The sequence below is a fragment of the Vigna umbellata genome, chromosome 4, assembly GCF_029865625.1.
Source record: "Vigna umbellata cultivar VRB3 chromosome 4, Vumbellata_1.0, whole genome shotgun sequence".
In the NCBI taxonomy this organism is placed as follows: Eukaryota; Viridiplantae; Streptophyta; class Magnoliopsida; order Fabales; family Fabaceae; genus Vigna; species Vigna umbellata.
The window spans coordinates 13,740,160-13,752,970 of NC_142168.1; the positions used below are offsets into that span (position 1 = coordinate 13,740,160).

Genomic DNA, 12,811 nt, shown 5'->3' on the forward strand with positions numbered 1-12,811 from the left:
TTTCTTATTTGTATTTTGGGCTTAGCCCATATTTCTTCTATTATAAATAGAGAACCCTATGTGTGTATTTAACACAAGGGAGATTAATCCCATATATAATTTTCACTATATTCAACACTATCTATCACATTTGTGAATAAGCTATGGAGATTTCTCATCCTTTAGTGTTGTACTATCTTCACATACCTTTAATAAAAAAAATTAACAACTACAAAACATGCAATAAAATATAGATTATGTAAAATTTGACAAACTTTACCTTTTCAAAAGAAACGCTCTCTCTTAAAGCAGTAAGATTGGTCACCCCATATGAAGTTAAACCACCAACACAAGTGGGATCGACTTCAGCCAATGTACGTAAAGCCAAAGCAGCCTCAATTCGAACCTGAGAATTTGCAAATTTAGAACTGATATGAAAGACAAGAAATAAATGCCAAAACAACATAACCATGCTGTATTTTTTGGAGGTGCAAAAAGAAATCCACTATTTTTGACATAATCTAGCTTGTCTTTTTGGACAAGCCAATCGGGGCAGGCCCATTTGGATAGTTCTACGTAGGATGTTACCACTCTGGTACCATGCTGAGAACCAAAAACCAAGAAAGAACATAATAACTTTCATGTCTTGAGTACCCACATGAAAATTCTTATCTATAATGAAGAAGAAATACAATAGTAAAGAACAAAATCAATATCTAATAATTAGAGATACTTGATAAAATATTCCACATCAAATCATATATTATCTCTATTTAATATAATGAAATATATATATATATATATATATATATATATATATATGGTGTGTGTGCGTGAGCACGTGTTGTACATAAATATTATGTAAGATGTTGAACATATATTATTATATTAAACACACAATTCATATATTTATATATTTTTTCATATTTTAGTGAGAGACATTATCTAATCTTGTTGTACCATACCCCAGCAACCCCCTTCTACCCACCAAAACAAATTACATTGGGACGACATGATACAAGGTTAACCATATCCTATTGGCACACGAAAGAACTTATGACATGACAGGATCCTATACCGTCCTATCTCAGTAACCAAACACTGAAAACCTTCAAATAATAATGTTAAAAACTCCAAAAGGAATCATTTTCTTCTCCACAAACAGCCATCCTAACTGAATGTTAACCATATTGCTTCCTTTCACATTTTCCCAGAAGAAACTATTTACAAGGCCAAATCATTTATATTTTCAATTATTTCATTTCACCCCAAAGAACAATATCATGTGTTAAACTTAAAATTAGTCTTGAATCCAACATGAGCAAGGATATTAATGTATGAGAATAATAAATTGTATCTATATAAAATATGCTTTCATGAGCTCACTAGTTTTGAAGAATGTGACACAGCTGCAACTACAGTGTTGTCAAGAATTTCCTTAAATTCAAATGGAACCTGCACAGGGAATAACTAAAATAAGCACACCTTGAGACATCCCAGTCCATCGTAGTTCCTGGTTAAAAAAATGTAGATTTCATTAGCAAATTGAAACATAAGCTGGCACTTCTTACCTCTCCCACTGTCTTTAGAGTATAAGACAGTGTACGCAAGGCTGCCACTTTCATGGAAGGACCTGCCTCGGGTGACTGGAGCTATAATTTTGCCAAAAGGTGGGAAAAAGGCATTAGATTCCACATCATTAAGAAGATATCGTAGCTGAATACTTAACTTGAAAAACATATGGCAAATACTAATTTACTTTAAACAAATTGTACCTGCTTTCCCAAAAAAACCAAAAAGCTCCTTTGAGTAGGTTCAGTCATTTGATCAGTTACAGCAACACGAAGCACATAAAGAACACATGCCTGAGACAAGAATTAGAAATTCTTCTCAACAGTTTAAAATGTTGAAAATATTACAAACCCTAAACCTAGTTTAGAAGAAAGAAGCAAAAGGCTAGTTCGCAAACCAGTAGCATCAGATGCAACCCATCAAGGTCTTGACAAGCTTTTTGCAAAGGCTATAAAGTGTATCTTTTTTAGCTACTCTCGCATTTAGAAAGGGTATAAATGCTATTCTCTCTCAACTATAGGTATTATATGTTTGTTGATGTTACTTTCTTTGAGGACACATCTTTCTTCATGTCCTCTATGAAACATTATTCATCTGTTCATTAAGTTCTTCGTGTATCATCTTGTGATCCATTGATTATTTCTACTTCCTCTCATACTCCAACTCAAAATGGAGACAATATTGTTCCACCACCTCTTCTAACATACCAGAATGGAGCACAAATAACTCCATCCTTGCCTACAGATCCTAGTGACTCAAATCCTCCACTGCCAAATTCCCATTCCATGGATCCTTCTTCCTCTTTGCCTTCTCCTTTTTATAATTTTTTAAGTTATCATCATTTGTCACCTTTGTATTTCTCTTATAGTTTCTCCTTGTCTAAATAATTCTTCTAAAATCCAAACAGGGCCTAAATAAACAGTAAAATTGAAAAAAAAAAAATTAGTGGCATTATTTTCTTTCTCCTCCTATTTCCATTTGTCTATCTTAATGAATACACAAACAAAATTAACTAAAAGCAAAAGGAAATTAAAAAAAAAAAAAATACCAAGGCATGGGCATCAACAGAAGTTTCAGCACGGAGCATTTCCATAACTTGCAGTGCAAAATTTTGGAGCTCACTGTCAGGAAGCAGATACTTTATGCGAATGACCTGCAAAGTAAAATTACCAGAGTAGTGTTCACAATCAGAACAAGTAAAAATGCACTTTAATATTCTCGTGTAGCTGCTGCCAAACTACTAAAGGGGACAATCTACGCGTATGTAAAAAGAATATAAATAAAAGATCAATACAGAAAATCAAAAGTTTTTCAGTCATATCAACCACACAACAGAAAAGTGAGTACAAAGTGAATTTTTCAATTCATTTCCAATTTGCTTCCCAACCTTGATGTGTTAAGGTGACTTGAATTAAAGTGTCTGGATAAAAGCACTGTTTATCAGAGGAAAAAGAAAACTTATATTATAGAAAAGGATGAAAAACAGTAAGTGTTCCATAAAAGAAAAACAAAGTAGCAAACCAAAACTAAGAAATAAAGACAGTAAAAAGAAAAGGTTTCACTAAGTAAACAAACTCAGTACTAGCTAAACCTTAAAAACAGCAGAATAAAATAAGTGTCCCTATTACTAAAACAGAAAACAATACAGGGTTCAATGTTCTGAGAAAATAACCAATCTGCCAATATCCACAAGAATGCCTTTAAATAAACTGCAAGCTGAACATCTATCAAAGAAATGTGATTTACCTGTAAGAAGTATACCCATGCTAATGTTAACCCAACCCGAACATTCCTAGACTTCACTCCACTAACTGCAATGGAAGTAAAAAAGTCATCACATGCTCACAAACAATGTGAAGTAAAAATGAAAGCTGAAAATATAAAAATAAGACAGTTGTAAATTTGTAACTTTTACATGAATTCAGAATTTATAAACAAGGCATGAACTCCATTCTTTACTTTGGGTTTATAACTTCTATTAATATATTTCAATCAAAAGGCAGCAATCTGCAGGGTATAAATTTAACCAGCACATACAAAGAAAAATAATACTCAGTTGAAATACAGAAGATGTGGGAAAATAAAAATAAAACAATCTGCAGCCCTTTTGAAACGAATCTGTGTTCATATTCAACTAACATTAAAAGCAATATCCATTCACCCTCTCCTTTCAGACTAGCAATGACCAGAAAGAGCAAGGCCCAATTAGCTGGGTAATGGGCAAAATCCCTTTTTTGCAATTCCATAACGGAAGTTCTGAGTATTGCTTCCTGTCATCCTAGAACTCACTTGCAATCATTTATTTTACCTCCAATGATCAAAAAGAAATACCAGCATTCAATGCATTTCATCAAATACTGTTAGAAATCGGCCAAAATGGAAGAAAATCATAGAAGTGTGGGAAAATAAGAGAAAGTGAGGCAGAGAGAGAACAGAGTACAGAGATGTAGATTTGGCCCAGAATTTTACGGCCTAAAAGTTACTTTAAAGTTAAAGTAAAAAAATGAGAATTTTAAATAAAGTAAAAGTTGTTTGGATGTTTTAGCTTAAAATTACATTTAAACGAAACAATTTGTTTCAATGTCTCGCGAATTAGTTCAGGATGAGATAGAAAAAGATAACATATGCAACTATTTTATTTGAAGGAATTGAACATGTGTATGGAGTTGACAACAACCGACGCTTAACAAATTGAGCTACAGCCTCTTAACCCATGCAGCATACTTTTAAAAACTAGTTAAATTACTTTTTCTTTCAAAAGCTACAATTCTCTTTTTTTATAAAGATTTTCTGAGTTTTTTGCTCAGGTTCAAGCACATCTGAAAAAGATTAGAGGCAAACCGCCTAAAATCATGGTATTTTTGCACCATCTTGATAAAAAAAAATACAGTCATTTAACAGAGCATCAAACCTTTTGTAAAGACCAAAATCAAATGCTTCTGCAATCCACCTTCTAGTTTTTTTGCTTGATGTAAAGGACCCTTTCCCTTTGGTTGAACCTAGAAAATTTTGAAGGGAAAGTATGAATAATGCAAAACCAAGGAAAAACCAGAGAAATACAATAATAGAGACCTGTGCTTCAGGATTCATTCCAAGAGCAAGCAAGGAACCCAAAGTTTCAGCAAAGGCATCCCGGACAGATGATATAGGATCTTCAAGTGCCTATCAAAAGTAGAAGTAACAAAGAAATGTATAGAATACTATAATTTTGCACCAAGCAATTGGCACATTTACAGGTGAAAGAGACAAAATTGAGACAAAAATACCTGCCTTGACACAGTAAGAGGCTGAATTGTCGAGTTCTGTTACACCTAAGCCTGGACCTCCAATGCTAGCAAATGCCTTCAAACATCTTGCCGCAGCTATTCTCACAGCAAATGACTTATCCCCAGTGGCAGATCTCATTATGAGACGAAATGCCTCTGAATATGCTGTTGAAGCAGCACTACCACCAGAGCCTTCTAAGGCATTCCGAAGCATATATAATGCTTCTTGTCTAACAAACTCCTTTGATACATAGCAAATTCATTAAAGAGAGCACAGTCAATTGTAATAGAACAAATACCTTTCTCAAGTGACGATTGAGAAATGATGCAGAAATGACAAATGCAATAGATGAAGAAAAGTGAGACAAATAAAGGCACTTCGTCAAATTGAGAGAAAGAGAGTGATGATACAACTAAGAAAAGCTCAAGTTCTACTTAGAAGGAATTTCAGTGTTTTTGTTTAATCATTAATGAAATTGATTTTATCTATCAGACTAAAAGTTGACATTCTTAAATAGTAGTTTATTGAAAGTATTTACAAGCTTTAAGATTCCCTTATTCTTTCCTAAAGAACTTAACAACTATAATCACTCTCTTATTCACTTTCTAATATGTGATCAACCTTTTTGCTCCACACTTCTGTGCCATATGCCCACATCTAAACAAGATGTAACTACAGACACATCGTTTATTTGTTCCCCTCTTTTCATTTTCTTATTCTTATTCAGCAATTTTAGTACAATATCATATACAGGTGTGATCAAGTAAATTTCATTAGTTTGATAAAGTCTTCTGGTGATGTTAAACACATTTCCTGCAACCTCAGGTCAAAACTTCTAATGGTTACTGCCCAATAAAATTGTATCTTTTCACTCAACAGTTTCTTTACCGGTATTTCAAAACATGTTAAAAGTAAATCAAGTAACAAACTTTCAATGTAAATAAGAAAAAGAATCAAAAAGAAAATAGTATTAAAGGTACTGCAAGGATCACAAATTTATACTTTTTTCTTAGGCATAAAAAAACAGGCATGCATAAACCAAGACAATTTTTTATCTATGCTTTGCATATCATTCAGTTATTAGAAATTTAAACATATGAACATAAACTTCGTAAGGAAATACCTCGTTGAACTTCATAAGTTTAGTTGCTATGATAGTTGTTTCGAGTAAACCTGAAGTGATTCTTCTGCCAAAGTACTTATACAATTCTCCCAAGCATTGTGAAGCACCTATAAAATTATGTTCAGAAAAAATATGAGAAGTAAAAACAAAAGAAAAGTGACAAGATCTGAATAGTTAAATGCAAGAAACAAGAACAAGACCATAACACTCCAGAAAAAACATGCAACACAAAAATTAACACAACTATGAAGCGTGAGAGTCAACTGATTTGATGCCAAAAACAATCAAAAGGACACCTACAAATAAAATTGATAGCCACTTATGCTAAGATTGTTCGTTCAGTCCATAAATTCCTTACTGGCTTGCTTTGTGATAAGCTTGCTTTAATGCCCTGTTTTGAGGCACTCTGCTTGGTTTATTCATAGAATTTGAGATACAAAAAGCTCCCCTTTTTACTTGCGGAAACTGTAATGTTCTGGCCTTGCGACTTAGTGGCAAAAAGTTAAATATTGTTTTATCTAGGGAAGACAATTATCACCTTTCATACTTGTACTTCTCCCTATCTCTCAATAATGTCTTTTTGGCTAAAAGGAACATATATTTAGAGTATCTCTCCCAGGTTAAAATCCAAATTGACAAGATCCAACATAAATCCAGAATAAAAACAGGGAGTTTCCTTATTATATTTGGCAAGGACTGCTACATTTCATTTTCTTTCTTTCTTTTAAATGTCCTAAGATTAGTCAGGAGTATGGAAGAAGATGAATACATGGGAGCAATGTTCTTCTTCTTGCTCCTTATTTTCCTTGATTTATGGAAGTGTCACATCTTCCCCATAACTTTATTATTTCTCTTTAATTTCCAACAGTTTATGGTGACTTATTTTAAAGCTTCTAACAACAAGGAAGCGGCCTATTTTTTTCATCTTAATGAATTTCTTATTTTAACAAAAATAAAAAATAGGCCAAAACATTATGGTGATGTGACTGGTTGAGTGTCTCCTTGCTCGAACATTTTCTCACAAATATCATTGTATTCATGGCTTCTCCCTAATGCTATTCTCATAGCTTCTCCAGGATAAGGCTAATTACCTTTGCAATGTAAGGAGGGTAATTTAATTTGGAACAACCTTTTGGAGTTCATAGGAAACATTGTGTGTATCCTTGTACTTTAGATCAGGTTTTAGATGTATAGTTACTTGCTTTGTCCTAAAGGTTGTAATAAAAAATGGCACAACAAATTTTGAGGCAATGTATAAGTTATATAGCCCTTTAGTTTGTAATTGAAGTGCCACGATAGAATCCTTAAGGGTGTGTCTTTCCCCTAAAATTGTTATGGAATAGAAATGCGCTCATTGCTTCTTTTTTATGTTTGTGCTCGTGACTACTTCAAAGGAAAGACACAACAATTTAACTACACAAGTTTTGCAGTATGATGATTATAAAAATATTTGGGAATCCAAGATCTATCTAAAACTTCCAGAAATCTTAAATCTAGACAAACCAGCAATTTTCTGAGGTTCATTCCTCTTCCCATCTGAAAGGAAGCCCTGAAGGCTGCTTGCTCTGGAGTAAATTGATATTGAATCTCCCTTAGATATGACCTTTGCCATCGCTACCGATGCCAAGTGACGCACCGGCCGTCGTGCACCAAAAACAAGCAGGGAATACAAAGCATCCTCACATCTTCTTTGCCACAACAAAATATTCTCCTGGAAACCATATTCTAAAACATTAGAATTTGACAATCACCGCTGATCTAGTTTCGGGAATTCAGGCTAAAAAAAAGCGCCAAAAACCAAAAGAATAACATTAAACCTCGTAATAATTACAGAGCTCCAGTATATAAACAAGAGTTCGTTCTGAAAAGGCAACAAGAGTCGTATCTTAACCATGATCTTATTCTTAGCTTGCTCTCAGCGTTCTATGCAGCATGCATTGAATTTTAAACTATAGCTAAGTCAGCTCATCACACCATGATAGCGCGAAAGAAAAAAGCAGGAACGGCTTATCCGAACTGACACGTGCAAATGCATATCCCTCAGAATTCTAAATCTCAACTTAATCTACTGGAGATATAGATTCGAGAGGAAAAACTGTGAATGAATCGAAATTACGTAAGGAAAAAACAGTGAATCAGCGGAGTTTTAAATCAACAAATATCGAACTAGTGAAATAATGCAGAAAAACGAACGAGCGAAGAAGAAGAAAAAACAAATCCACAGCAATGCAATGGAAAGTTTAAAGAGAGAGAGAGAGAGAGAGAGAGACCTTAGTGTCCTCGTCGATGGCGTTGATGAGATCGGAGAGGAGATCGAAGCAAAGAAGTGGCTGCGGTGATTTGTGAACGGCAGATGCCACTATAGATTCGAGTTGCGCAACCAGCACCCCGAATCGTGACAGCGGCGCTGCTGGCGCCGCCGCCGTGTATTGCTTCGCCATGTAAATCGAGCTTTTCTGCTTTGCTGCAATGCAGAGTGTATAACGAGAATGTTTTGATTAGAAGATCGTTCGGGGACTTTTGCCTGGATCCGGCAAGATGGTCTGGGAGTGTAAATGTCAAATAAATTACAAGTCATCACATTTGAGAGAATTTCTCTATACAAAAGTTGAAAATAAAATAGTTTAATTGAAATTTTTTTTATTAACCTTTTCTGTATTTGTTTAGTAAAATTTGCGTTTTATCAAATATCTAACATCACCCTAACTTAAATTACAAATTTAAGAGCCGGTTCTTTTCACTCAAAATTAAAAGTCTTTTCTTTTTTTTAAATGTTGTAAAAATTGTTTAATTACATATTTACTTACCTAAACTAAACACGAACCAATTTCATTAGTTATTTTATTTCATTTATATTTTTGTTAGAATTTTCACGACCAAAAATAAAATTAATTTATAATATATATATATATATATATATCTCATAAATCGGATTTTGTGAGTTAAGTTAAATTTAAATCTATTTGTTAATCTTAATCCTTGTAAAAGATTATAAGTTTTTTATTAAAAAAATTTAGAATTATTTAACTTTAAAAGTGCTTTGATAATCCTATATTCAAAAATTATAGTAGGAGAGTATTGGTCTCTTTATACCACTCAATTTAAGACAATTGAAATTGTATGCCTAAAGTTTTAAATATATCATATGTCATTCACGTTTTCCTTGCATTCATGTATTTATATATCTTTTTTAATTTTATTTTCTCAAAGACCGCATCCTAAGAATCTCAGAGTATATTAAGATATATTGTCACACATACGACCAAGTCACTAATAAATTTCACCACCATGGACTTGCTATAAGGAGTTTAACATTAACATAATTCTTGTAATTATTAAAAGTTTTGTCTCATTATTTCTAATTCACATGACTTTTATTTGAGTTCAACATATAATACAAAAATGAACATTTTTCATTTTATGATGATAATAATACTAATGGTAATAAAAATATACAATAATACAAAAGATAATTAAAATGAATAATGATAATAATAATATAGTAATGACACTAATAATAAAATAATAATAATAATAATAGTAATAAATAAATAATAGTGATGACAATAATAATGATCATTGTTATTTTATTAATATGATAATGATAAAGATGAAACAGTGACATTAACTATAATAATGCTGGTAAATATTGCAACAAATATGAGAATTTGATGACAACAAAAAAATATGGAACGGGTAAGTGTATTACGAGGTGGTTTAAATGTTTGAGAAACCTAAAAGAAACTTAAGAATGATTTTTTTTACATAATAATAAAATGTTTGAATAAGGGAGAGTAATTCGTTTACTTAGTGAATTTGAAATTTTAAAATTTTTGAAGTAAAAATTATTAGTTTGAACGAGGAACCTAAAAAGAGGTTTAAAATAATAAAATTTTAAATTAAATAAAAAATTGAATTGTTTTAATTAATGAGTTTTTCTTTATTAGATGTCAATTTACCTCGTGTTATGAGTTAGTCCCAACTCATTTTTAAGTAAGTTCTTATTTTATTAGTTGAAGGTTCAAACATTGTAGATCAAACAAAGATAAAGCATTTTATCTTGAGATAACTTGACTTTACTCATTGATCCATAATGATTCAAGTCGAACCTTTGAGGGCAGACTCGCTTTGACCTTAATTGATTTGGTTCAGACTTCGTTTTAAACTAACTCAACTTAATATTTAGATAACTCAAATCAATAATTTGCATTCACTTAACTCAACATTTGACTTGTATTGAATCAAGTTGATTTTTCAACCTAACTTAGTCGAGTTGACATTTTACTAGGTCAAGTTTAGTCAATCTTCACTTATGCCGACTCAAGTCAACATTTAGCCTAAGTTGACTCAACTTTATTTTTGGGTGGAGCGACTTAACTTGACTTTCAATCAGCTGAACTCAACTTAACTTTTAAATTGAGTTTACTCAATTCAACCTTCAACCCTTTTGGCCCTAGGTAGTTTGGCTTAATCTTTAGCTCGATTTAACTTTCTACCTGTGTCGACTCCACTTTACCTTCGATCGGATCCGACTTAATTCTTCAACTCGACTAACTTGGATCACCCTTCAATCTTGGGCTAACTCGGCCCGACCTTTAGTCTAAACTAACTTATTTTGACCTTCGATTTATATTGATTTATCTCGATCTTTGATTTGGGATAACTCAATTTAGTATGAGATGTATTTAACTCGACTTAAACTATATGAAACTTAACTTGATCTAAACACAACCTAACATAAATTTAACTTGGACAACCTATTTAACCTAGTCTAACCCAACATTTTCTATCTTGATCTAAAATCAACTTGCATAAACCACACATGAGTTAGTTTTGACTCATGAGGCTTTTGTTATTATTTTTACTACGTGAAATTCTTTTTATGTGGAGTTTTAGGATCTCTAAGTTTTCTTTTGAGTTCGACCCACACATATCAAAACCAAACTGTGTATGTATTAAGTTGATAACTATATTCTCTACACACCTTAATTATATACATATACATATTGAAAAATATTAAATTGTTAAATGTTATTTTAATATTTGAATTTAAATAATCTTTTTAAAAAAATTAATTTTAGAATACATAGTTTTAAAGTAATTCTTTTTATCTAAAACAATTTAATTACTTTATTAAATAAGAAAACTGAAATGTAAGATATTTTAGTTACTTTATCCAAGAAAATATATTTAAAAAATTACAAATAATTGAAATATAATGTTTCTTTATTTTTTTTTAAGAATTATGCAAACACAAGATTAAAATGCATAAATAATTTAATACAATATTAGAATATTTTAAGCGTAACTCAATCCACGTAATTTAGCTTTATCTCTTGTGAGACTTCTAATATACAATAGAAATAATATATATAGTTAGTTAAATGGTATATTAAAAGAATTAATACTTCACTTTAATATTTTTCTCTATTTTCTTGGGATGTTTTGATAAATAATTCGTCATTTCACATTTATCAAATTCACCTTAATTGTGCTAATAACAACACAAATGGCAGCTACAAAAGCAAATTTAAAAATTTAAGCTCAGTCGTAATTTATCATTTTATACTCATTATTCCATCGTGGTGACAATAACATATGTGATTGGAAAAAGTGAGGAAAAAAATAACAATAAAAACAATAAGAATAATAGAATGGCATTGTTCTCAAAGTAACAATGATAATGAAAAATAAATATAAATATCACTAGAATCAATAACAAATTGTTACACGGTGACAATACAATGATGAAAGAAAAATGATTCTGGAGAGTGTTGTGAAAAAAGATAAAAAAGTTACGTTTATAACCGAGTAAAAAAAACATAAAATATCCTGAATTTATAAAATAATCACGGTTCAATATATACAACTTAAAATAACAAAAAAAAAAAATAGCAAACATAATGGTATTTTCTATAACTGGAAACATTCTTAAAATTCATCATTATATATTATAGTTGAAAGGCAAAACTAACAATCCTCTCCAATTTGATAAATGATATTTTGGCAATAAATTTTTTACATTTATTTGATTTTTTTTTTACTTTTTTTTAAATATAAAATTTTATTTTTATAACTATTTTATCTTATATTATATTATATATTTAATAAATATAAAAGGGTTACACCCAACCGTTATTATTCCAATAGAGGGATACTTAAAGCTAGATCAAACCATATTCACATGCTTAAAAAGTGAACAATTTTTCAACAGTATCACAGCATATTGTTTGTGATGGAATCATTAACAAGTACAATTACTTCAAATTTTGGAAGATGAGTTTTTTTTTTTTTAACTCGATGCCCATACTGCTTGCATAGTGGTCCTTGTGGAACAATTACGTCTTCCTTGTAAAGTATATATCATTCCATTTGAAGATGTTCTCTGACCCTTGTTCCTTTCTGAAGAGTCTCCATTGACACTAGAATATGGTTGGTCAAAGACCATGTCTAAAGATAGAATAAAGATAACCCACAACAAGGACCACCTCTTTCACTCATGCCTGTACCTCTCACAACTTAACTCTAGGTACAATAGTAACAGAATATGGTACAAAAAGGAATAACACCACCACATATCTATCTAAACTATTTCAATTTTCTTAACTTTTTTCTTTAATGTTTACTTATATATCGATGGAAGTCTTATAAATTAATTTTCAATTTAATATATATAAGTGAGTCGTAAATTTCATCTGAGATTGTTTAGGTTTAAGGTTAATTCATTAATCGTAATATCATAATCAGATTAGATTGTCTTTTCTAGTGATATTTTTTGTTTTTTTGACATTTCTATTCCATTCGTTATCGGACTATCTAATTTTTATTATCAAGCACGAGATATACCTCGACGTAAAAAAGTGTGATGAT

At 31.3% G+C, this 12,811-nt stretch overlaps 1 protein-coding gene across 4 annotated transcripts in view; it reads right to left on the reverse strand.

Annotated features, from left to right (window-relative positions):
- Positions 1 to 8,500, reverse strand: part of SWEETIE (HEAT repeat-containing protein) — a 42,093-nt gene extending 33,593 nt beyond the window's left edge. The window contains exons 1-12 of one of the 4 annotated variants that reach the window (XM_047315983.2): positions 8,212 to 8,500; positions 7,445 to 7,652; positions 5,942 to 6,048; positions 4,822 to 5,055; positions 4,624 to 4,713; positions 4,463 to 4,550; positions 3,298 to 3,362; positions 2,600 to 2,704; positions 1,755 to 1,844; positions 1,551 to 1,631; positions 1,366 to 1,434; positions 260 to 385 (exon numbers count right to left, since the gene is read on the reverse strand). In XM_047315983.2, coding sequence (XP_047171939.1) covers positions 260 to 385; positions 1,366 to 1,434; positions 1,551 to 1,631; positions 1,755 to 1,844; positions 2,600 to 2,704; positions 3,298 to 3,362; positions 4,463 to 4,550; positions 4,624 to 4,713; positions 4,822 to 5,055; positions 5,942 to 6,048; positions 7,445 to 7,652; positions 8,212 to 8,382 — 1,434 coding nt within the window. In that variant the 5' untranslated portion in view covers positions 8,383 to 8,500. Of the gene's footprint in view, positions 1 to 259; positions 386 to 1,365; positions 1,435 to 1,550; positions 1,632 to 1,754; positions 1,845 to 2,599; positions 2,705 to 3,297; positions 3,363 to 4,462; positions 4,551 to 4,623; positions 4,714 to 4,817; positions 5,059 to 5,941; positions 6,049 to 7,444; positions 7,653 to 8,211 lie in introns of those variants that run through there. The other 3 variants (XM_088113623.1, XM_047315982.2, XM_047315985.2) reach the window with 3 other exon arrangements.
- Positions 8,501 to 12,811: the final 4,311 nt, after the last annotated feature.